The sequence below is a fragment of the Poeciliopsis prolifica genome, unplaced genomic scaffold (genome assembly GCF_027474105.1).
Source record: "Poeciliopsis prolifica strain line A6 unplaced genomic scaffold, Auburn_PproV2 SCAFFOLD019, whole genome shotgun sequence".
NCBI classification, from domain to species: Eukaryota; Metazoa; Chordata; class Actinopteri; order Cyprinodontiformes; family Poeciliidae; genus Poeciliopsis; species Poeciliopsis prolifica.
The window spans coordinates 9,538,890-9,563,402 of record NW_026562394.1 but is presented as its reverse complement, the minus strand read 5'-3'; the positions used below and the strand labels follow the sequence as shown (position 1 = coordinate 9,563,402).

Sequence of the window (24,513 nt, the reverse complement as noted above, 5' to 3'; positions counted from 1 at the left end):
TATTTGAGCCTCAACGCGTCATAAGTTGGTTATCCACCATGGTTTTTTTTACTGGCTATCCCAGCCAGCTGGTTTATTTTCTTCAGCTGCTTTCCAGAGGCGTGGTGCTATGTACTTTCCAATAATTCAGAGAAAAACAGATGATTCACTTTAGAAACTGATAAATGAGGCTCTACAATATCCAGCCTTGGTTGTAACTCATCTATTCTTATGTTAAGGTGTATAATCACACTTTCTGATGCGTTCTACTTGGTTCATTAATGCAGTGGCACTTTTTGACTGTGGCCTACTTCCTTAGGGTGTTTTCACATCTGGGACACTCAATTTGATTTGGAACCGAAGTTGCAACGTTTTTACATTTCCAGATGGTGCGTTTCGCTTTGACCTTCCACAATGCCAAACAAATAAAACCCTTAGAAGAAGCTATTCCTCCTCCTCACTTGTGGTGGCGCTGCACCAACAACCACTGAAGGAAATGACACGAAAATCTCTGAAGACACTGAGCGAATCTAAAATGTAAACAAAAGTGGGGTGAAGTGAGAATTTATAATCTAAAGGTTGTAGGATTTTTCTTTTTTCTTTGGTAATCAATCAAATTTGAGCAGCAAAGCATTTCAAAGTGCTATACATCGTAACAAACACAAAGTCAGGATACACAGAATCAACAATCAAAACATCACATTAAGTCAAGTTCCATCATTAAATTCGTAGTTGATTACGTTTTGAATACGATTCTAAACAGGTGGGTTTGTTGTAGAGTTTTAAAGGAAGCGCTAGAATTGTACGTTTGTTTTGATTGTACACCCAGAATGCTGTGCGCTTTAGTACGCTTCCCGATTTTAGTGCAGTCTTCGTCAGCTTGGTGTTCACATATGCATTCGAACAGCACCAGAGTTCACTTTGGTCTAATCAAGACCTATGCTTGTAGGCAGACTAGAGTTTAATTGTGCCTTCTCACCTCCAAAACTAACTTGACATTCCAGGCAAAAAAACTAAAGTCCAATTAAATCAAACACAACAGAGCCTTGTTTCATTTTTTTTATAACCTTTTAATACTTTATATGTTGGTCGAACTTCATGTTTAACACCATTAAAAAGTCTAGTTGTCCCTGGAGGCTAAAGTGTTTTTTCTCTCTCACATGAAAAGAGACACTATATACTTGGAGTTTCTTGGGTAGTATAGCAAAAATAATATTGCTGGGCATAAGGCTGTCAACAATAATTCAATTAATTGCATAATAAATTCAAATGGGCTCTATAATTTCCATTTTCATAATTACTTTTCTCATGTCTCTGTCTGTTTCTACCAATAACTGGATGACAAAATGCGTCAGTCAGGTGCATCGATCTCAACTGATCCGTTTTTGGAGGGCCAATTTTGTTTCCAGAGACTACAGTGTCCATTTTATTTGTTGCTTTGATGAAATATTTTGGATATTTAAATGTCTTTTAGTTCCAGAGATAAATGTTTAATAATGAAAGCTTATTGCTCTTTGAAAGGGTGTACTTAAATTATTAAGCCGTGAAATGACTGATTAAATGGTCTCAAAACAACAATAATGTCATTTATCGCAGTGAAGTCTAGGAAAATTTATTGCCAAGCAAAATATATTGTGACAGGCCAATTAGGGAATAAATATGCTTGCATACTTTGCATTAACTTTGCGCAAACCTTCCATCCGCCATGTTTGCTGCGGTTCCCTGAGCTCCTGAGCCACCAATAACAGGTTTTGGGTTTGTCCTTGTACCAGTTAGGGAAATAAGGGCTGAGGACTCTGGAAATTTGTGATTGGAAAAACAAAAAATAATTATGAGAACCAAAATATGTTGGATCCTTGTATCTTAAACATCTAAAACGCTTTTGTTCAGTGGTCTCCATAAGGCAGCATAAAGAGAGTGCGTGTGTGTGTGTAAAGGTTCTGTTTTAATGAATAAGACGTTGTATCTGCAATGTGTGATAAACACCACAGCCTTCAATGGTTGTTTTAACCTGCAGCACCTTCTAAGACAAAAAGAGAAAATAAATGATGAATTATATGGTCACCTTTTACAACGGAGAGAGATTTAATTGGCTGATGCCTGGTGGAAAACAAAAACCAGTTGCAGGTATGAGTTTCCTCTGAAGCGTAATCTGACAGCAGGAGCTGTTAGAATCCAAGTCTAGCAAGGATGGGGCAGAAAGACGGGATCTAAGGATTGCAGAGGGACTGTCTGTCATTTGAAACAAGGTCAAAGCATGGCCGCTTCCCCCGCCCCGCTCTCCTGAGTCCATCGGTCATCATCACTGTGTGGCACTGTGAGGGTGATAAACACCCCCCCAGCACATTCATCACTTAGCCACTACATGCTCGACTCTGAAGCTCCCACAATGCCCTCTGCTCCTAATGAGGAATAATAGGCCTTGTGACAAATATGCTTCTCTTAGGGAAAATAATTTTTGTTATATATGCTGGTTTTATATAAAAAAATATTTATAAATTGGCTGCTCCTTTTCTGCGCGTTTCATAAAAAAATACTACTACATAATACTAAAATACTCCTCAAGTTTTGGAACTTTAAGAAGTGCTTATTGTACAAAATCTGACTTTGTTTTTAAAGAGTTAGCATTATGTATTAGTATTGTTGACTTCTGAGTTTCTGCTCCTTCAGACTAGCCAACAGCAGCAGCAATTAGCAAACACCTGGTGGAACTGCACACCTGCTGTACTCATTATATGAGTTACTTCTCAGTGCAATGCTGGTGAACACAGTGTTGGTCAACAGAGAAGCGACATTGTGATGACTTCCCAAAGGTGTGGTTCCTTGAAGAGACAGAGGACCAATTTCAAGGTATTAAATATCAAAATCAAATTTATTTTCAGTCAAATTTGATATGTACAGTAATTTTATGACAACTGAAGGGAACATATTTTCTTTATTGTGCCACTTGCCTCGAAAACACATACTACTGCCCTTTTACTTGTATATGGCAAGTTTATTGTCATTGCAGTATTGATGTGATGAAGTTCTTGAATTCCTGTAAATATCCCTGTAAAGCAGATTTAAGTGGTTTCTTATTTACCACAAATCTTGTGACATTCACTAACAATGTGCCATATTGCATATTTTCCGTATAATATCCTTTTATAACTCATCAAAATGCATGGTTGATGTGCTGTGTATCTCAAAAATCCACTGATCAGAGATTTATGACTGATTTTCTATCTTTAGTGTTTCTGATGTTCGACCAGTTTTACTTGATCTGCAAAACCATCCAAAATATTCTTTCAAGCCCAACAGCTGCGAGCAGTCAATCATTTTAATCAGCTTTTAACAAAGAGAATAGTTCTCTACTGTTTTAACAATGTTTTTTTGTTGTTGCAGATTTAATTAAAGCTCATGTCAGTCTTCCCACATTAATGCAATAGTCTCAATCGAGATTGTTTCCAACGGCAGAAACTCTGAGTGCAGCTAGGAACGCGTAATCGAACTCTGATGCGGACCAAAACGGCAAACTCTGGTCTACAAACCTAGAACTCGTTTTGGTTGAAGTGAACTCTGGTGTGGTTTGAATGCACATATGAAAGCCAAGCAGACGGGAGACTGCTCCAAAATTAGGAAGTGTACTATAGCACAAGGCATTCTACCAAAACAAAGGCAAAGGTCTATCCTTAGCTGGAGAAATGACCCGTGGTCTTTGCCAAAGACAAAAGAGAAATCCCACCCCCACTAAAATCCGACACAGCTCTTTTGTTGTTTACATTTCATGCGTTCATGTCGACTTTGGAGGTTTTTGTGTCATTTTCTTCGATGGATCTTGATGCAGTGCCACTACAGGCGGGGAGGGGAACAAGTTGTCCAAAGGATTTGGATTATTTGACAGCAAACCAAACCAGCTGAAAATACAACATGTTCCAGTTTTGGTCTCCAGTCAAACCAAGTCTACCGAAATTATCAAGTATGAAAAATATCAAAAATATTGATATTTTTGTTTGTTTTGGTCAATACTTTACGACCGTTTTGTATCCCTCTGATAGCATCTTCAGTGTCTGAATGGAACGGATGATCAGAGGGCACAGACAGATCTTGGTGTCTGTAAACATTTACAGCTATTGGAAGCAGCTAGTTATTTCCCTGTGCTTTAATGATGCTCATAAGCTGAGCATTGGTGGGCCTTTAAGCAGCTTTCACGACTGTGTTCATAAATGCACTTTGATGTTGTAACAGGTTTTAGTTGGTGATGATAAACCCTGGTTGCAATGTAAATCATAAATAGTAGTTGACATGACAACCCGTTTATGCAACCAATGGCTTCTGCTCGCTTCAACATTCATGATAACATCAAAACATCAGAGCAGAGTGAAAAACGAGAGTTCAGCTCAGGGAGGAGACTAGATTTGAAGTTCAGAAACAAACAAAAAAAATCCTTTTTGGGAAGTTGAAATCAATCTAAAACAGTGTTTGACAAGATGTAAGCGTGGATGTGTAGAAACTCCCTAACCTCGTTCCGTTCCTGAACTATCCTCATGTCTTCAGTTCTCTGGGCTCGACGTCTCGGTGTGAAGATACTCAGTGTGGTTGGCAGCCCCTCAGGGTGCTGCAGCTGCAGTTGCTGGTGTGCTGCTTCCTCTCTGCATACCTGCTGGGTAGGTGTCAGCTCAGCTCTCCACATCCCTCAGCCTCTGGTAAATTATCTGTTGTGCGGTGTTTTTCTGCACAGCGTCGTGGAGGCCGGGTGAAAGAAAATGAAAATAATCCCTTTATCAAGAAAAGCAGGCTCCGCAATTTATCGTAACGCCACGTTTTCTTTTTAAATCTTTTCCCCCACAAAGCATAGTTTTTCAAGAGGTTGGCATTGTGTAGTTTATGGTGTGCATCACCTTTTATCAGCTGCTGTCACAGAATGGGTTTACTCAGAGCAGAGCGGCGCAGGGCAGGGTTCTGTTGTTCTGTCCTCCAGCAGAATGAGCAGAAGGTGAGGTGAATTGGAGGGAATAGCAGGTGGGGGTGAAGCAGCTGTTGAAGTAGCCATTTTTAGCACTTCATCTCATTGAAAAACATTACATATAGTTAACTGCAGGCATGGTGAAGAGGGAATGCAAGAATTGTGCATGGTGTGTGTAAATTCTTTATTGATTTGTTTTCACTTGGCATTTTTAGATGCATTGCAAGACTGCACATTATACTTTTAGATCTAATAGTATTATATTATCCACATTAAATTAATGTTTGCTGTAAATAAGGCCTGCTGATATAAACTTAGTGTTTTCTTATAAAATATTTACACATTAATTGGTTTTAAAATTGGATTGAATAATTTATGTGCAAAATATTTTCCAATGTAATTTGAATTATATCAAGAACAATAAAAAAAAAAGTTTCATCATTGATCATAAATATAACCAGTGGCCATGACCATTTAATCACATCATTTGTTGCCTTTATAACAAAGTCAGTGCTGAACTGAAGCCTTTGACTGCAACAATATGTTCTTATATGTAGCACATCTATCTTGCTTTGAACAGTTAATGTGTTTAGAATACGTCAAGGGATTAAAGGGTTAGAAAGTAGATAAAATGTTTTTAATTCTTTTTGTAAGTTTGAGCTTAGAGTAGAAGAAACATTGTGGAATTTATGATTGAAAAATGTGACCACAACATTCTAGGTAACATTGCAGCTCTCTAGACAGAATAATTTTCACTCAAGTAGTTAAAGCAGTGTTGAAAGTTTCAGGTTACCTAGATGATCAAATGTTATTATAAAGTGGATTTGCAGCAGTCAGGATTTTCCCATAGAAAACCTGCAAAGGCTGGTGTTAGAGGTGATAGGTCAGTCCACCAACACTGTGTTTATGTATTAAAAAAAGTTTAATACTTAAATAATGGATATTTAGTCTTCAGAGTTGATGTATTTGCTCTTTTGGACTGTATACACATACTTTATTAAGAGCTTAGTTCTTCTTTTCAGGCAGAGACCTAAAACTGGTTTAAAGGTTGCTGTCAAAGCATTTTTATGGCAGATTCTGCTTTGACATCCAAGTCAAAAGTTGCGGTGCACCCAATAAATCGGCCCCAATTCCCTTAATTTTGGGAGACAGGCAACCCTCTTTTGACCCTGCTGATGGGCATGGGTTTACCTGGCTATTATTACCTGATTCTCATAGTTAAAAATTTATGACTGGTTGCATGTGTTTAACTAAGATCAGGTTTTAGTCTGTACCAGGAGTTTTGGATCATGATTTCTGTGGGGCAGAGTGCTTGCTCTGGTAAAACCTACGGATTTAGGAATTTGACAGTAGCCGATATATCTTATCAAAAGTAGTCTGAGAAAGGCGTATTGGTGAGTGGCTTCAGGTCTCATTGATTCATAGAGTGACAGCTGCTCTGTGGGTCAGTTCAAATAATTTCTTCTGATTGTGATTGAAAGATGCAGTACAGTCTGCTTGGTAGCCACAAACCAATCCGGGTCTCCATAATGTAATGCCTTATGGACAAGTGTTCACGTTTGAATAAGTAGACCCACAGCCAGACAGACAGCAGAGCCGCTACTGCCGCCGCTAAATTCTCCAAGAAACAGCTGTTAAGTGTCTTAATAGAGCCCATGTATAATTCATAGGCACACACAAAGCTTTGTTGGATGACTGGCTTTCTCCAAGGGGCCAATAATTAGAAAAATAGTAAATCTACCGCCCAGTCACCGAGCCGCTTCCTACGACGCAGCTTTCTTTTATAAGGTGTGCGAGGGCATTGCTTTCATATTTAATCGCTCTGAGACAGATGAGCGTTAAGAAATTATTCATCTGCGACGGCTCGAACCATAACACACCTCAGCGCTCCAGCTGTCAATGAATGACCTTCGAGAATATAAGAAGATCCTCTTCTTTGTTGTCTTGACTTTTTTCTGGAAGCAGCTGAAGCAGCACATTAAGTTCTAATCTATATCATTTTTTTAATCTTTACAGTTGTTTTTAAAGTATTTGGTTGTTATTTCTCTTTTCTCAATTTCTATGTCAAACCCAACATATCAGGAGGTGAGAAGCCACAGTGCTGCACCTCAGAGAGATTATCTTGTTGTCCGACTGATCCACAAGATGTGCTATAAGCAGCGTTTGGCTGGCTGTCTGGGCTACTGTCGGTCAGACCTTTTTAGACGTCATTAGAGTCATCAGGGAGTTGGCGGTTTGAACAGGTTTCAGGCAAAAGCACTTAACTTCAGGTGCAACACCCTCAGCACTCAGATGACCTTGCAGAAGCTTTTCTAGGTGCCATTTTTCTTTTGACTGCGTGTGGACTGTTTGTTTTTAGTGGAATTCGTCCACTTTGGACCCAGATAGATGTAACTTACTGCTTTATTAAAGTTTTGCAGCTGATTGCTAATTGTCTGAAGTATATTCGACATAATGCAATATCCGGATATACTTTGATCTAAAGAATCCCAGTGGAAACTGTATTTCTGGAGTTGTACTCTCTCTTCCATAGATCCTCCAAATATTTCACACACTCGTTCCATTTTAGAGGGAGAATTAAAAAGCTGTGGTTATAGTTTAATAACCTACCTCTTCTTTAAAGCTCGTAAATAGTTCAAAGCAATTCATGATTGTTTTTCTTTCCTCTTTGCAATTCATATTTTAGGTTGATTTGTCACACAAAAGCCCAGTGTGGTATGTTGAGGTTCGTGCTTCAACACAAACCTCAGTATATTAACCTTCTTTATAAGATTTCCGTAGTAAATTCTGATATTACTGCATTTGCTTTTGAGCAAGCAAGTCTAATAATAGAGGCAATGGATAATCAAGCACAATTATCCCGGCGTTGCGTCGTCATGCTGTCATCGCTGTTTTAGTGGTAACGTAAGCTCATCATTTCAGCCGACACTTCTCCTTTAACTGCATCAAAGGAAGCAAAAATATTTTTTTCCCCCACACATCAAAAAGTTGATGCTTTTTGAGTGTTTCAATTAAAACCCACATAAGAGAAAGAATGTATGGAGTTGACCGGTTGATTTGATGAGAAAATAACCAGATTTTGGCTGCATTATTATTATTATTATTATTATTATTATTATTAGATGGATTCAAAGGATTTTACTGTAACATTAAACTCTACCTGCTGTTACCACGGTAACTACGCTTACAGCCAATCAGTTTGTGAGGAATCTAAAACGAGAAGCGCTGATTTGATTCCTTCTTAGGCACTGAGTGAATAATACCCAGTGAGAATTACACAAATATTTGGGGATAATTGGACAGAGATTTTAGATTTGATTTATTTATAAACATCATCATTAAAGGAGGGAAAACATCGAGAGAAATGCTAATAAATTAGATCCTCTTCGGTTGTGAAATAATGCAACCACTTTTTTATTCTGGTTTTCAGAGTTGCATTGTGGTAACTCAGTTAACAAATGCTTCTTGGAAAAAAACAACAGTTTGTGGCAGTCCATGCAGAAAACTTGAAACAAGAATTGCCCTCTCTCTTGAAAAGTTTGAAAACATGTCAGGGGGAGAAAAAAAAAAAAAATCCCTGCTGGTTTAGTCAGGTCACAAATTGTGGCATCACCATCGTGCGGGATGACTCCGCTCATGCAGCGGAGTTATTTTTAACATCCCCAATTGCGTCTTGTCAGAGTTGGATGTCGACAAGCCCGGGTGTTTGGAGCTCCCTCCTCCTGCCGAGGCGTGAATCAAAAAACTCCAGCGGTCTCGGTTAAGCTGTAACAACAACTGACAAGCTTTGCCCTGTTGCTTTTCCACGGAGCTTCAGCCGCAGAGGTGCGTTTTACTCCACCTGGATTCGCCAAGCTTTGAGAGAAGAAGAAACTGCAGCCTTGATAATAAATATCTGGCCTGTTCCAGCCCCGGCTCGGTTTACAAAGAGAGGAGGAGAAAGATTACCCATGCTGTTATCTTCTAACAACATCCTTATCTTAATGTCCTGCTGTAGAGTCTGCGAGGACAGGACGGCATGCTCTGAGTTGTTACTCTTCCACAAACTCCTCATTCGAACTCCTCTGACTGCCGTGTATTTTATTTTTTTTAAATGCTTTTAAAAAAATATTGACTTCAGCGGTTATTCCAAAGTGCTTTGGCAACGTTTCAGATTTGCTCGAGTCCCGAGGCAAAATTTGACCACATTTTGTTTGATGAAATGCACAATGTTTGACGGGTTGGCAACTATTGATGGCACGCTCTGAGAGTAAAACATACAGAGGACCTTATTCCTCCAGTGTCCAGAGGTCTAGCATTATACAATGCCCTTAAGGACAGAGAGTCTAATTTTAGCTTGGAACCTAGAGAAAATGGCATGATGAAAGCAGAGTCATTGTCTGCCTGCTGGCCAGTTCGGCCGATAGCCATACTTGTATCTGCGCTACATGGAAAGTGGGTTACTATGCAAATGTAGCATAAGCATTGGTAATGTCTTAATAGAGTTGACCTTTTTAAGTTATTAAGATCTTCTAATCACTTTACCACTTCATAAAGATGAATAGCTTTAGGGAATGTTGTGAATGAAACGTACAGCGCCTTGCAAAAGTATGAAAACCTTTTGAACATTTCTGTTATCTTCTAACAAGAGAAGATAACAGTTTGAAAACATGTCTTTGCAAATTCCAATTTAATGTTTTTTACTTGGATATTTTGATGTATCAACACAACAGAGTGTGTAATGGAGCTCCAGCAAAGTCAGATTAGATGGAGAATTTCTGTAAAGATCAATTTCTGAGGTTTGGATTTAGGTCGGGCTGTAACGATCTCAAACCAACACATAAATAAACTTTATGAAAACTATTTATCAATCAGCAAAATCTGACCGATATCGATATTGGCCCTATACAATATTACCACAAAACATACATTTTTGTACTTATTTTGTAATGTGCAATGTTAGAAAAGGGTTGGCTAAGTGCTGGAGCAGAGTACTTCTATCGGCATGCACGTATCTAAGACTGTACATGCAGGCCGATATATCAGAACTTCATCTTTAGCTGATATCGGACCAATTTCCGATAATATCTGATTGGAATATCCTTACCTTTTATCTTCCAACCTACTCTGACCGGTGTCCAAGTAGATTACAGCTAATTATTCAAGTGAAGTATCAATTTGTTTTGTTGGATTTAATTTGTAGCATTAAAGTAAAGGCTTTCTTAATAAACATGCATGCAACACGTTCTATTTCTAAAAACGTGTAAAAAACCTTCAATCATCTTCCTCCCGCTTTATAATTGTACTGTTTTGTACTTACTTGCTACTGAAAATCCAAGTAACTATTGATGTTTGTGGTTTTCAGAACATGTTTTCTGATTCAGTGGAGGGAACAATGCGGAAGGGAATGCAGTCATGCGGCGGTTTCAGTAATGGTCAGAGAATAGATGCCTGGAAGAACAAGGGAGGAACCCAGGAATTCAGCTGGAGCCCTTTCTGCCCGAGTATTCACTTGAATCTGCGCTGCATCTGCAGGATCAACTGGCAGCTTAATCCTTTTAGTGGTCTGGCGGTGAACCCGCAGTCGTCATGTCTCGGCGATATCTCGGGCATGTTTGCAGCTAAATGAATGCTCTCAGTTGAGCAGATCAGCCTGGCAGAAAAGTTCTGCGATTTGTTTCAGCTGGTATGAGGAAGTATTTTCTTATCGCAAGTCAGACCAGAGTCTGTTCATTCTCACAGCTTTCAGGACACACACTTCAGTCAAATATTTAAGCCTTACCAAACTGAAAAGATGAACTTGCTCTCCTGACTCATTCATTTATAGTTTATTATTTAAGGAGAAACCTTCTCCTATGATATTTGTGCCTGATTGGTGACCATTTTCAGAATTGTTTTTCAGGATTCCACACACCCAGGAGTGTGAATGAAGTAGCTGCTGTGCGATTCAGTGTTTGATCAGTGAAGTTGCCTCCGGATCACGGTTGGCTTTCTGCCCCGGGGCTCACACAAAGGCTGGGGCACCGATGGGAGTCTGGGTTGTATCCAGATGCTTTATTTGTTTTAGGGGTTGGTTTGGGGTGGGGGCAGATAGACGAGGGTTCAACATTGCTGCCTTGTTGCAACAGAGACGCCCCATTGTTATACCCCACCGAGACATGTGGTTTCCATTTCTTCTTTGCTTCACAGTAAACTGCTGGAAGCTCACAAGACAAATACCTGCATTTATTAGACATTGTTTGTTTAACAGGATCACTAAATCCCTGTGTGGTATTTAATGAAAGGGCAACAATATGAACGGTTTGGGTTGAAGGGTTTTTAGCCCCCTTTTATTCTACTTTCTCCACTTTCATGGCTGCAGATTGGTTAGTTTCAGAAATATTCAAGTTGTTTTACAGCCTTATTTAGTATATTAGATTTTTATTATTGAAAAGTTCATTTATTTCACTAAGCGAAACACACACACTGATGTTTTAAAGCCTTTGTTTTTGTTAATGAATGCGATTTTCTGCTTACAGTGAATAAAAACATGAAAATATTACATCAGACCAAAAAAAAAAAGAAAAATTAATACATAAATGTGGGGTTAATGAAAAGAAGGTTGAATTCATGCTTAATGGTTATTTTTTCAAAACGAGACTATTACGATATTTTTTACTTATTTACAAAAAAGATATGAGGTTACGATCCTCCAAAAAAAAAAGTGCTGAATTGACTTGAAACTTTACTTTTTCCTTTAAGATGGACATAAGTGATAAGTGTACTAAAAATGTATTTGCTAACTCTGCACCAGGATGGCACACTTAAATACACCAATAGCTTCACAAACTTGGTCAAACGTAAAAACAGCATAACTTTAAACAGTTCAGTCAGTGCAAATGAGAGTATAACAACCAATGTGAAACAAATAATACAGAAACTGTGACATAAATAACAAAGCAAGACATCAATCACAATAAATAAAGAAAAAAAGCTGATTTGTACTGAATATATCTGCCTTTATGAGTTGGGCACATTCTCACTAATACCTGATGCAGAATTTTTTTTCAGTATTGGGACCGATAAAGATATTAATATCGAATCGGTGCATCTCTACTTTTAAGATCACAAACAAATCACGTGCTGTCTCATTTGCACCATTTCTCCAGCCTTTCATTTTTCTTTAGCATTTCCTGCCTGTTTTTTCTTTCTAATTCCCCCATTAGCATCACCAAAACCGTTTGTGTGTGACATCTTCATTGACATTTTTAGAAACATGACATTCTGATGTCTCTCTCACACGCCTCATATTCAGTATGTACAGTTTGTCCTGTTTTAATTATTTCCTCCTCCTATGATAATATTGGCACATTTAGCATTGTTTCCCCCTGAGGATGATATCAGCGTGTTATCTGGGAACTGCAAGCAGCTCTGGCGCCTTGCCTATCAGCTCTGTGACAGAGCCAGCCCTCGCATTGTCACCAGCTCTGGCCATTTGCTTCAGCTGATTCCTGGAGGAAAGGAGCTTTTTATGGTAATGTGCTTAAGTTAGCTCACATTTGAGATGTTAAAAAGGCTGTAGAGAAGCTTGGTGTTCGTTTTCGGGATGGTGATGGGGACAGCAGAGAAAGGGATTCGTCAAAATCTGGCAGAGTTTGGGTGTAGTGGTGTTTTACTGACAAAATAAATATCACTATTTTATTTCCATTTTATCGATGAATATATTGTCTTAATTTTGAACACTAATTACCCATCAATGACAACCATAGGCTTGTGCCATAGCTGGTTGTTAGTAAAATGATACTAAAATAATGCATTTAGGTTTTTGGGGGGTTTTGACTTGCAGTTTTTCTGCCAAAATGTCACTTCATTATTTTAGAATATAGTTTTTACCAATAAAATAATAAGAGTAAGGGCTAATTGACCACCACTTTAGCAAACAAATCTTGGGTGTTTCAAATACTAAATATTTGGACCATTTAGGTAAAAGATAAAAAAAAAATACACTCATTTGTTTTCAAATAGATCCAACAAGGTTTTGTTTTCAAGAATGAGCTCCTGTTATGGTTCTCAAAAGAAAAGTCAATACTGAATAATATTCTGCATTCATGGGGTCACCAAGAGGTGATGGCACAAATGATTATATTTTCTTTTGTTATTAAACATATCTGCATTATTCTAAGGAAAATGCATCTCAGGAAGCTGAAGTATCTTTGCTCAATGCTACCTGACGCGCTATTGGTTGGTGTTTGCAAAGCAGCCAATCCGAGACCACCATTTACTGTACTTTCTGGACTTTTATTCCCCACAGTTCCATAAGTTACTGTGACTTGTATGTTTTTTCTGTAATTAATCAGAATCAAGACCCATAACATAACATGAAAATGGATATCTTTAAACCGCTGGTTGAAATATTTCCTCTTTCAGAAGCTGAAAGTTTTCCCCCATCATTCTCAGTTCTGTCAAATAAGTAGGCTAGGATTACAACTTTAAAGCCTGCCAGAGTGTTTAGGCTTCATTATGTCCAGCCTGTGCTACAATAAGTCAGCCTCTACCCTTCACAGTAATTTAATCAACAAAGGAAATGAATAGTAAAAGATAAGATGAAGTCAACATACCAATTAAAGTATTCATCATTTCTTGTTAGTTTGGACCTGAAGTTTGGTTAATCATACCCAAGACTTGGTGTGGGATTTCAGGATCCTGCCTTCATGTCCTCATGCCTAAAGAAGCATGAGACGTACACCCTACACCCGTTTCTTTAACTTTTATTGGTTTGTGAATCTTTAAAGCAATCCATAACTGATTAAATTCTGCTGTATTTTTTTTAAAATGTAGTTTAGTGTGTCAGCTCAGAGGTCAGTAATTAAAACTGAATCACTCATTATGAAATAACTGAGCTTCGCTCTGCCTCTACTTCCCTTGCTGTATTCCCACAGTTGTTTAATGACTTTAGTTTTTTTTTTCTACTGGTATGGCAGGATTCCAGATGAACTAGAATTTATCTCATAGTGGCTTTCTTTCTACCCGAGTAGAAGGGTTTCTGGTAAGCAAGGCATTTCATTAGTCTTTAACTAATGACATGAGCTTTACTGCTAGAATTGATGTTTACGAATTCAAATTGGATGTTGCAGACATGCAATAACCACATCCTCTGGGGGCCTGCACTAAAAGCTGTCAAACACTCAGGCAACGGTGTAAAGTGCCAGTCATTCATCATTCCCACCATCATTTAATGTTCAATTATGTCAAAACAGCCTTTAGGTCCTCTTCACTGGGGGATTGATGGCTGCTCTGTGTGGCAAGTGGAGCTTTCAGGCTGCATTATAACACAATCAGTATGGTTCAACAGTCCCAGCTCTCTGCTACATTAAATAAACGCCAGCCAAGCTCCCTCTCTGGGCACCCACCCCGGTTCAAATTGAACGGTTCCAGCAGGAGCGCCGTGGCTGCCGTTCAGAGCGTTCGTTCACACCGGCAAAGGAGTTAAGGAGATGGCCTTTGTTGTGCCGGAAATAATTGATGTGCCTCAGCATTGGTGAGAGGGATTGGCTCGCCCAGGTTTGATTTGGAGTTTGGCTGCGCTGGGTTATTTGCTCGTTCCACAGCCCCACGGACTGCAGTTACTGTAATAAATCACGAATGTTCGTTCCAACATTGCTGCAGATCCAGAAAAATGTGAATCGCTCATCCAAAACTCTGTCACTGCGGTTTATGTTTCAACTTAGTTTTTGTTTCTCCTCTGCACTTTATTATTCAAGATTTTTGTTTTATAGACTCAAGACAGGGAGTTCACACATTCCTTTAAATTATCTAAATTAATTTTAAACAATTTGGTTGGGCCTTAAATACATTAAACACGTTACATTTTGAATTTTGCCATGATAGGACCACCTAGTCGCTCCCATTCTATGCATTTCTTTTTTTCCTGAACTTTTTTGTCATGTAAATGTTTGCCGACATCTTCATTACATTCAGTGACTAGAAGCAGTTGCAGCTAACAGTAACTAGCAGCTAATGTCCTCTTCCTATCAAATCAGCTAGCAGGCCAGCTTTTTTGTATCTGTCATGGGTAAAGAAAAATTTGTCAGTTGACTGGACAATGTTCATCTTTGCAATTAGCTCACTTCTGTTGCTAACCCATACAATGCTATATGTGTTAAGGGTGCAGAGAGTATGAGAAGCAAAAAGCTGCTGCCAAGAGCCACAAACAAAAAGATAATAGTTTTGCTTTTTTGATGTGCTGACCACTTCCACTGGAAGCTAGCCTTTTGGGTCACTATTAGCACAGATCTAAGAACATTTGGCACGACAAACTTAAAATATACACATTTGTTGCGATGAAGGCCTTAAATGTCATCCATAATTGTCTTAAAATGGTCCTGAAATGTCTTAGATTTGAATTGTTGAAACTGTTGGAAACCCTAAAAAGAATATTACTCTTGCTGGGTAATAAATAAAAGAGTGTGCCTATCTCTTTTCTTGGAACCATCTCCTCCATTACTGTCATAATACATTTCGCTATTTTCAGCTGATTGGCTGCAATACTTCAAAGTTGACTGATTGTGAACTAAAGCTGTCAGAGGCTCTGAAGCACGCTGTAGACCAAATGCGTAGTTTTAACAGGATTAAGGAGATGCAAAGCATGAAGAAGGTAAATAGAAGTAAATCCCAGCGCAGTGTAATTCACCTCTTTCACTTAGCCAAGCTTCCTCTGTCACTGTTGTTGCCTTGTGAGCCTGAAATAGCTGCTGGCTTTATCTCTGGGTGGTAAGAGTTGGTTTTCTGAGCTTCAGGAGAAGCTTATCATCCACCATGGTCTCTGCCAGGGCTTTGAGGGTCTTGGGCGTTGGGCTAACAAAGGTCGGCTTGTCAAACTGTAAGGCTTATTAATAGTAAAAGGTGAAGTCGCTCCTTGAAGCACATGACTTTGCTTTGTCTGTGGAACATTCAAAGTTAAAACTGATGGTTGAAACCAAAAATTTACATATGCTGAGTAACAATAAATATATGTACAGAAGCCAAAGACCTTGTGAAGATACAGGATGAAACAAAAAAGATAGCGTCACTGTTCACTGAAAATGTGTTCTGTATCAACATGGACTGAAAGGTCACTCAGTGAAGAGGAAGTCATAATTCAAAAACAAAAAATAGCAAAATTGCAGTTTAAAAAGAACAAAAACCTTCACTTTTGGAGAGATGTTGGAGATGTGTAATGAAACTAAAGTGGAACTGTTTGGTCATAACGACCAGCATCGCTACATTTGGAGGAAAAACTGGGATCCGAACCATGAAGTATGGGGATTACAGTATCATGTTCCTGGGCTGTTTTGCAGCATGAAGAACTTGATAAAATAGATTGGATCATGGGGAAAAATATGTAAAGATACCAAACAGGAAGTTGAAGCTTGGGCTCAGATGGGTCTTCCAATGGGACAATAATGTTTAGCATACATCCAAAGTTGTCTAAGGACAACAAAGTCAATGTTTTGGTGTGGCCTCCACAAAGCTCTGTTCTCATTCCTAGAGACAATCTGCAATGCTATCAAATACTGAGGAAATGTATTTGACTTCTGATTTTGAAAACGTTAGTAAAACAAAATCTGACATTCTCTCATTATTGAGGCATTTAGCTAATAGAAATAATGTTGGTAATTCCAACTAACCTAAAGCAAGAGGAACTTGATCTGATGTAACTTCAGACAGTGAGGGGGAAGAAAAAGGTACTTTTATTCGCTGTCTGTAAACTCCTGGCTTCATCTGCGTCTGATGAAATCGACCTGTGTACACATCAGTGGAAAAACTGAGCTACTTTCAAGTACTGCAAGACAGATGAGAAATGCAGGCCAGTTATCTCAGCATCTCATCTCATCTGTAGGTTTTCATCATTACCTCTGGAGAGCAGCTGCGGCTCAACTGGAGCTACGATCTGCCTTCTCTGTAAAAACAAACTGACTGGGGAATGTTTAGAACTGCAACGACATTAAAATTTGTAGAAAATATTGAGGTTGATGTTGTGCAATAATTACTCAGACCTATGCGGAATTGTAAAACAATAAATTTATCTCAATTATCTCAATTAATCGCATGCTGAATTAAAATAAGTCCGATTGTTTCAATTTTTGCTCACAGGGACTTGATATCTTGTTTTCTTAATTTATTTTGGATATTTAAAATGTTTTCCACTTACACTGTTGTTGTTTTTTCCTTTTTTGTAGAAATGAAAACATTTTTTTACGTTTGAGAGTTTACTTGCACTTTTATACTGTACCAAAATGACAGTATTATAACTTGTAGCAAAGATTTCTGGGGCAACTTATCGTCCAGCAACATTTGGTAACGTCACACACCTTATGTGTGCCACACACATAACGTTCGCTTGCAAAGCCTTTTCATCAGTTCTCCTACTTAACTTCTCTCTGTTGCTCCTCAACTCCTTCACCGCCTGTCTCTCTTCCCCTCCCTGCGTCACGCCGCCCCTTGAGCACCACAGCAACCTTCACCGAGGGATCGGTTGCCAGGAGACAGGCTTCTCGCCCCATTGTACGCCGACAAAAAGGTGGATGGGGTGGGTGGCGGGTTTACAATCAGCAGGCCCGCGGAGAGTCGGAGGCCAGGGGACTCTCGCACTCCACAATCACGATTGTGTTAAAGAGGAGGAGGGCTGGCGGGAAGGGCAGGAAGAGGCCACTGATTGAGTGAGCGCAGACTGGAGCAATGCTGACACCCCCCGACCCCGAATTCCTCGAGCTTACTCCAGATCTCCCAGTAATCGCGCTGGGTGTGCTGCGTCACGGGAGGATGGAGATTGGAGGCAGTGGGCGACTCGCAGAAACCCAGCCAGACGGGATTAGTTATTATAACAAACTTTTTAATTAGGCAACACGGCTCCTCCCCCGCTGCCCTGCAACCTCACCACCCGGCTCCTGCAGAGTAAAGACACACAAACACACACTGGCATGCATCTTAATTTAACTACAGACACTAGGCTCATGGAAATAAATGAGTGTCTGCTTTGCGTGCATGGCTGCATTTACCAGCAATCCAATTTTCATTTCATTTTCTTGTTTTCCTTGGACTAAGATGATGGCCTTTCTTATCAATCCATTATATTCACTTAAAGCTAGAAGGCCAGTTTACTTTTGCCCCGGTGCCATTACTCTAAATAACGATCGCATTCACCCTAAATAAACTAATGATTACATGTAGCAGCCTCACACCGCAGCGTTCTTCATTCATCATTGATGCCTCTGAGGAACATCCTGCAGGGTTCACACACTGTACAGAGAAAGTGCTGCAGATAGTTACTGATTAACACCCTGAGCTAATTTCTGTTTGCATGTCAAAAGGTTTGATTATGGTCTTGTTTTTTTTTTTGTTTTTTTTACCAGAAGATCTCAGTGGTAGGTTAGGTAATTAAAAACAGTATTTTTTTTGTTTGGATTTCTGTAGTTGCTTTGTTATTGTTGTTGGTTTTGAAAAATGTCAGAATACAAACTTTCTGTCAGAATACAAACTGAATTAATTCTTGGAATTAATTCAGTTTTTTTTAAAAGTTTTTTTTATGTTCCACTCATTTTTTTTCTCCATTCTCTTTACATGTGTAACTTGTGTGTGTTAATGCTGGAAAAAACAGCAGCAGCATTTTTTGGGGGAAATGAATGTTATCATCCAATTATTAGTCGGCCACCTGTTAGAGAAATTAATATTGTACATTTTATAGTCATAAATGTTTATAATTGAAGTCGCAAGATTGAATGTTTTTCAATCATTATTGTACATTATACTAAAGGTATGCTAATTTATTGAAGTTTTATTTGCCATGCTCATATTTGAGTCAAATGTACCAAACTGTTTTGCTCCTCAAGCCAGCTATTTAGGCATCCAATATGACTAAAGTTTAGCCATTTTGTAAAGAAAAAGCTGTCAAACGTTTCTCCTCTATATGCCTAGAAGTGGAGCAGTAATCACCTTACCAGTCATTACATTGACAGTGATTCTACAAGCCTTGCTTCATCTTCTATGGTACTTTGTGCTGGTCCTTCACATTTAATTCAATAGAAAAAAAGGGACATGGATACTTTTACAAGGTAATGTAGTTATTTAAGTTTTTAAGTTACCAAAACGTGATCTTTGATGTGTGAGTGCCCGAAGCTGCAGACTTTTTCAGTTTTTGGTTTCCGAATGAAGCTGAGTTCCAACCTAGACAAATAGTTTATGAACCCGGGGTGTCACAGATTTAACAGATGTATCAGACTGTTCCCTTTATTACCTGCCAGAAATCAATCACTTTAGTCTACTGTTCCAGCTGAATGCGTTCTTCTTCTTCTTCTTTCCTCACAATACAATCTTCTCCGCTTTTGAAGCAACTGTGAATAACGCCCCAGCTCCTCGTAGCGCATGATGAATTGACACAGCTTTCCTTCATGCGGATGACAAGCCGAATATCCGTTTTGACATTGATAGACACATATCTGCTTTTTTTCCCCCTCCATTTTACTCCTCCTTTCCTGAGCCCCCGCTGAAGGCAATGGATCACTCCCCAGTCAAGGGCGTCTGTCAGAATCTGTGGGCTCAAACGACCAGCTGCAGCTCCGGCAGTCGGAAAATGAAACCACCGTGTCACACGCTTACAGGCTCTGAAATTCAGCTTTAGTGGATGTGACTGGGATTGCTTCATGTTGTGCATCTCATTTAGTTGTGTGTCGATGCTCAGAGTACGGTTCTGAAGTTGAAATGGAGCAAATAGAGATAAATCTGCGACTGTTTCCTGTGAGCCCAAATTTTCATCAGTAGAATGATCCTTATCCTTTCAGCTTCTTCATCAAGAAATGATGGATTGACTTAAAACATGTTTTTTTTTTTAAACACCCATAAATGATCTGAATTACAAATTCATTTGATAACTCTGCACCAGTAAAGCGCATAAGCTTGATGAAACACAAATTTATTCATTCAGTACTATTTGGAGTATAAGAGCCAATGTAAGAAAAAGAAACTGACAGAAAAAAATAGATTGATGATCTTGGTCAAACATGTAAAAATAAACTTTCTTTCAAATGGTTTAAGTGCATCAAGGAATTCTAAATATAATGTAAAATAAACAATAAAGCATTACATTGCTCTGAGCATGAAGCACAGAATTAGACTGAATAGATCAGCCCCTATGGATCAGGGACATCATAACCGAGAATATCTGACGCATATACTAATATTTGACTGTGCATCTCTATAGAGTATTTAAAATGTGGCATTTGTTTGCCTATGAATTGCATGACCGACCATGAAAGGAAGCATGGCTTTTCATTCGCCATGGTTATGAAAGCATCGACCATCATCATACAAATTGTCAAAAAAAAATTGTGATGATTTATTATCGCAATAAATAAAAAAAAAAATGTCAAGAAATTGTCCCAACAAATTATTTCGGTAAATGATAATATTCTCATTTTGAGAGCATCTGGAACTGATGTAATTTCCATAAAGAAATACAAATTTCCCTCTTCCCTGATTGTCTTTTCACACGACAGTAGACTCTTTCCGTCAGTGGGAAGGCACTTAACTGTAACGCTGATGTAGCCAAAGGAAAATCCCATGTTTTATTTATTACACATAGAGCTTTTGGTATCAACAGAACAGTTTGATTATAGATATGTACTTAAAGAAATCTCCCCAACCCTATTTATTTATCGGTATGTGGGAGGTTGTCAAACGGATCTTAACACATTATGACAGCGTGTGACAGCTCTATTCTCTATGGGCTGCATTTCTGTCACAGCTGAAATCTCCCATAGAACGAGATATTTTAGCCCATTTTGTATCTGGAGAAGAACATCTGCAGCTTCTTGTCATTTTTAATGGACCAGTTTCTCATTGTGTCATTTATTTCTGTTTTTTTTTTTGTTTTGTTTTTTGTTTTGTTTTTCCATACTGCGCAGTTATTTATTTTCTGAAAACATGTGGATATAATTACAGAGAATATGTACCTATTACTCAGCCAGAGATGAGAACTTGATCATTTTCCCTTAATCAGCAGATTCAATTCCAAAAGTCTGTTTTGTATGCATCAAAATGAGGAACTCTCATCTTCTGACTATAAATGAATCAGCTGACTGACTTCAGTTTGACTGTCATTTATACAAATCAGATAAAAACTTTAATAATGGGGGAAACTTTGTGAGTCTTTCATTTTCGACTTTGAAAATGAAAGAATAACAATCTTCTCATTCTATCAAGAACCTGTAGCACAGGATTTTTCTTCTATGCTTTCTACTCCTGAACAGGAAACCATAATTAATCCAGGCGAGGTTCCTCAAAAGGCTCGGTCTGTTTGACACAATGCAGTTTGAAAGCAAACCTCACCAGCAGAAAATGTAGCCTGTTGCTATTTTTGGTCCCAATCGAACTGTACCGGACCATCAGTCGTGAAACCACCCTTAATCTGTAAAATCCATTTCCTACTTTGTTGTTAAACAATGTCCTCCTTTTAATCTGAATAGTAATAAATAAATCTTACCCTAAAAGTTTGGTCTGAGTCCTATTTTCCAGTGCTGTGGATCCACTGATTATGACCATGACAGGCTCATAAACTGTGTTTATAATAGCATTAATAAATCAGGCTGATGTCAACAAGGCATCTGTTTGCAATGATACAGAGATATATAATGTTTTATGAAGTAAAGCAATCTCCATCACTACTACCCGACTATGGTATAAGACAAAATTCATCCCAGGCAGAGGAGAGTGTCCAGCAGATTTTACGTGCTTCAGGTGAAATATTGCTAAGTTTGTTGCTCGACATGTTACAGCTTTGACTTTGACGTTCTTTATCCCTCTCTGTCCAGCCTTGGTCTCAGCTCTACAGATCACATCTAGTCCGACTGCACCTGTAGAGAAGGCCAGCGGGCAGAGCGTGAAGCTGGACTGCCAGTTCTCCCTGAGCTCCTCAGACACTGGACCTCTGGACATAGAATGGAGTTTGCTGGCCTCCGACAACCAAATTAACGACCAAGTGGTACGTGACCATGTTTTTTTTATATATATATTTTGAGCTTTTTATTTGTCTTTGGTGGAATTCTTGATATTTCTACCATCATTTCTGACTTGAATAAAATAGAGCACAATTTATTGTTCTTCACTGTGTTTATACCATTTCATACCTATAGGACATGGTGACTGTGTGTAGCTATAGCTGAGGTTTTCTTCTTCTCTTTCTCTCTTTCTCCTGTGGCTTTAGTGACTGTTTTTCCTTCCAAAATTCTTTTATTCTCGTTAGTCAAAAATGGGTCAGTACATCGTCATTAGGTACCTCTGTTAATAACGCAGCCCTCTCTGTCTGCTGACCCAACAAGCCCCACTCTGACTGGAGAGACCTAAATCCTCCCCTGTTCACTGGTTTCTGATTTGAACTGATCCTTTCCAGTTAGGATTTACCTTCTCTTTCTTCCCCTCGACGAAACTAAGGCTTATTGTTTTTAAGTATCGTTTCACGCGCTTTGGTTTCACACGGCGTATGTTCCCGAGAATTTAAATATTTCCGACATCTCTCGGGGAACACATTTGTTCTCCTTGACCTGTTAGATTCCCACACGTTCTAGTAGCCTTTAACCAACACATAGTCACGCACGGACTAAATTCTTCGCAATTAGTGGCACATTAATTCCAAGTGGCTGTTTTAGTATATGTGACGGGGATAGAATTAGGCCAATGTGCTGCTGTGTCAGACAATGAAAGGAGAGTGAAAGTTTATAGCCGGAGGCTCCCAGATGCTCAGGAACCATGATGAACCTTTGCTCACATTAAAGGCGAGTAAAATCCAGGCTGGACTCAGCAGGGCAGTTTGCTACAACATGTGGGCTTGCCTACAATATCTCATATATCAGTATCTTTTTGTGGCTGGTGAGCCGGAGCTAATTTGTGGCGCTTTTGTCGGATGGAGTGAGAGATGCCTGGGATTCTGGAACCAACAGTCATTTGCATTTTTTTCTCACTGCCTGGCCGCGGACTCGCTAAAGGGAGAGTCTGTCCTGAATGTTTCCCACCACGGTGACGGCGACACACGGCCCATTATCAGACTCTCACGTTATTGCAACTTTGAGTAAAGTTGCCGTGGTTTCCAGGTCTGCTGTGTAAATAATGTAACATAATCATTGTCTTAATTGTTTTTTTGAACATTTATTTTACTTTTGAGTTTGATATGCAGACTGTTTCAGTTTCCAGAAATATACATATTACCTAATTTGTCCTTTTGCTTTAATTTGAGGAAAAATAAGGGAGGTGTGAAGTGTAAACGTGCTGATAAATCAGCTCAGATTTCCTTAATTTTGGGAGATTGGACAATAGTTAACCAATCTGATCCACTGATCTTATCTTCCTCCATAAAGGTATGAAAATCTGCCACTGTCATGATAGAGCTTTCACCGACACACAGGCTCACCAAGTCACGTCTGGACTGTTCACAATAGTCTCTGCAATGTAGCTTTGTTTCGTACACAGGGTCTGGGCTCTCGGCTTTTGAGAAAGAAGATTAACAACATCCAATTGGCACATTGCGTCATGGAAAACAGTAGCGATTGGGTAAAATTTAAAACTCCAGTCCACATCTCTAGATGTATCCGCAGGCGACATGAATACTTTTGAGGAACATTCAGATGCATTTATTTGATGTAGTGAGGAATTAAATATAGATTTTTTTTTTTTACGATTCTTCACCAGACAACTACAAAGATACCAAATGGCTTAAAAACCTCATGTATGGAAATTTCTACGTCGTTGTGCACAAAGGAAGCCGTCTGCAGAAATGTGTGTCGCTCTCTACCTGACTGCTTCATAAAAGCAAAATGGAGAATGTGGGGAGAGAGTAATCTAAGCACAGATCCCATTTAAATGGAATTAATGTGGAAAAAGGCACTTTGACATTTCCATTAGTCATTCTGCCTTACACAGCAGACTGGGCTAGATCCACAGGATCCTGAGCAGAAATCTTTATGAATAATTGTTGTGAATTGAAAATTTATTTTTGACTCAAATCATGGACTCAAAAATCAGAATCGAATTGAGATGGTGAAAGATTCCCAATCCAACATGTGGTGACTTTTCAGGCAAAGATAAAGTCAAAATCAGTAGGAAATTACAATCAGTGCACCCCTACTGAAGTTGTGTCACCATGTGCTCTATACAGGAGATAACACTTTTCCTTATATCTCATAGAAAAAATGTTAATTGTATGAATACTATGTTAGCATTTTTTTGAAACGGTGACTTGTTAAAAAAACAAATCACATATCTATTGGTACCAAGAACTGACCCAGGCCTTTTATTTATGAAACAGTTTTTTGTTTGCTGGTGGAAAATAGTGTAAGAGTTGAAGGATTTTAGGAGTTTCGGGGGGAAACAGGACATTGCTTTCACATGCTGATGGCCGTGTCTTTTTTTTTTCTTCCCCATAGAAGTTAATCTGTTAACCTTGAGCCTAATCAGAAGCAGAGATGTGAACTTCCAGGCTTGCAGGCTGACTCATTCAAATGAAAAGCCTCGGTGGGGAGCAGAGATAATGAAACGTTGCTCTCCCTGAGCCTGTTTGCAGTACACAGGTAACGCGGCTCTCTGCTTTGCCTCTCAAATAAGCACCG

General features: G+C 39.0%; 1 protein-coding gene across 1 annotated transcript in view; it reads left to right on the top strand.

Moving 5' to 3' along the window:
- The window catches only part of cxadr (CXADR Ig-like cell adhesion molecule), a 44,839-nt gene that overhangs the window by 5,399 nt on the left and 14,927 nt on the right, over positions 1-24,513 (top strand). The window contains exon 2 of the mRNA XM_055043942.1: positions 21,727-21,896. Within this exon, the coding sequence (XP_054899917.1) occupies positions 21,727-21,896 (170 nt within the window). The remainder of the gene's footprint in view (positions 1-21,726; positions 21,897-24,513) is intronic.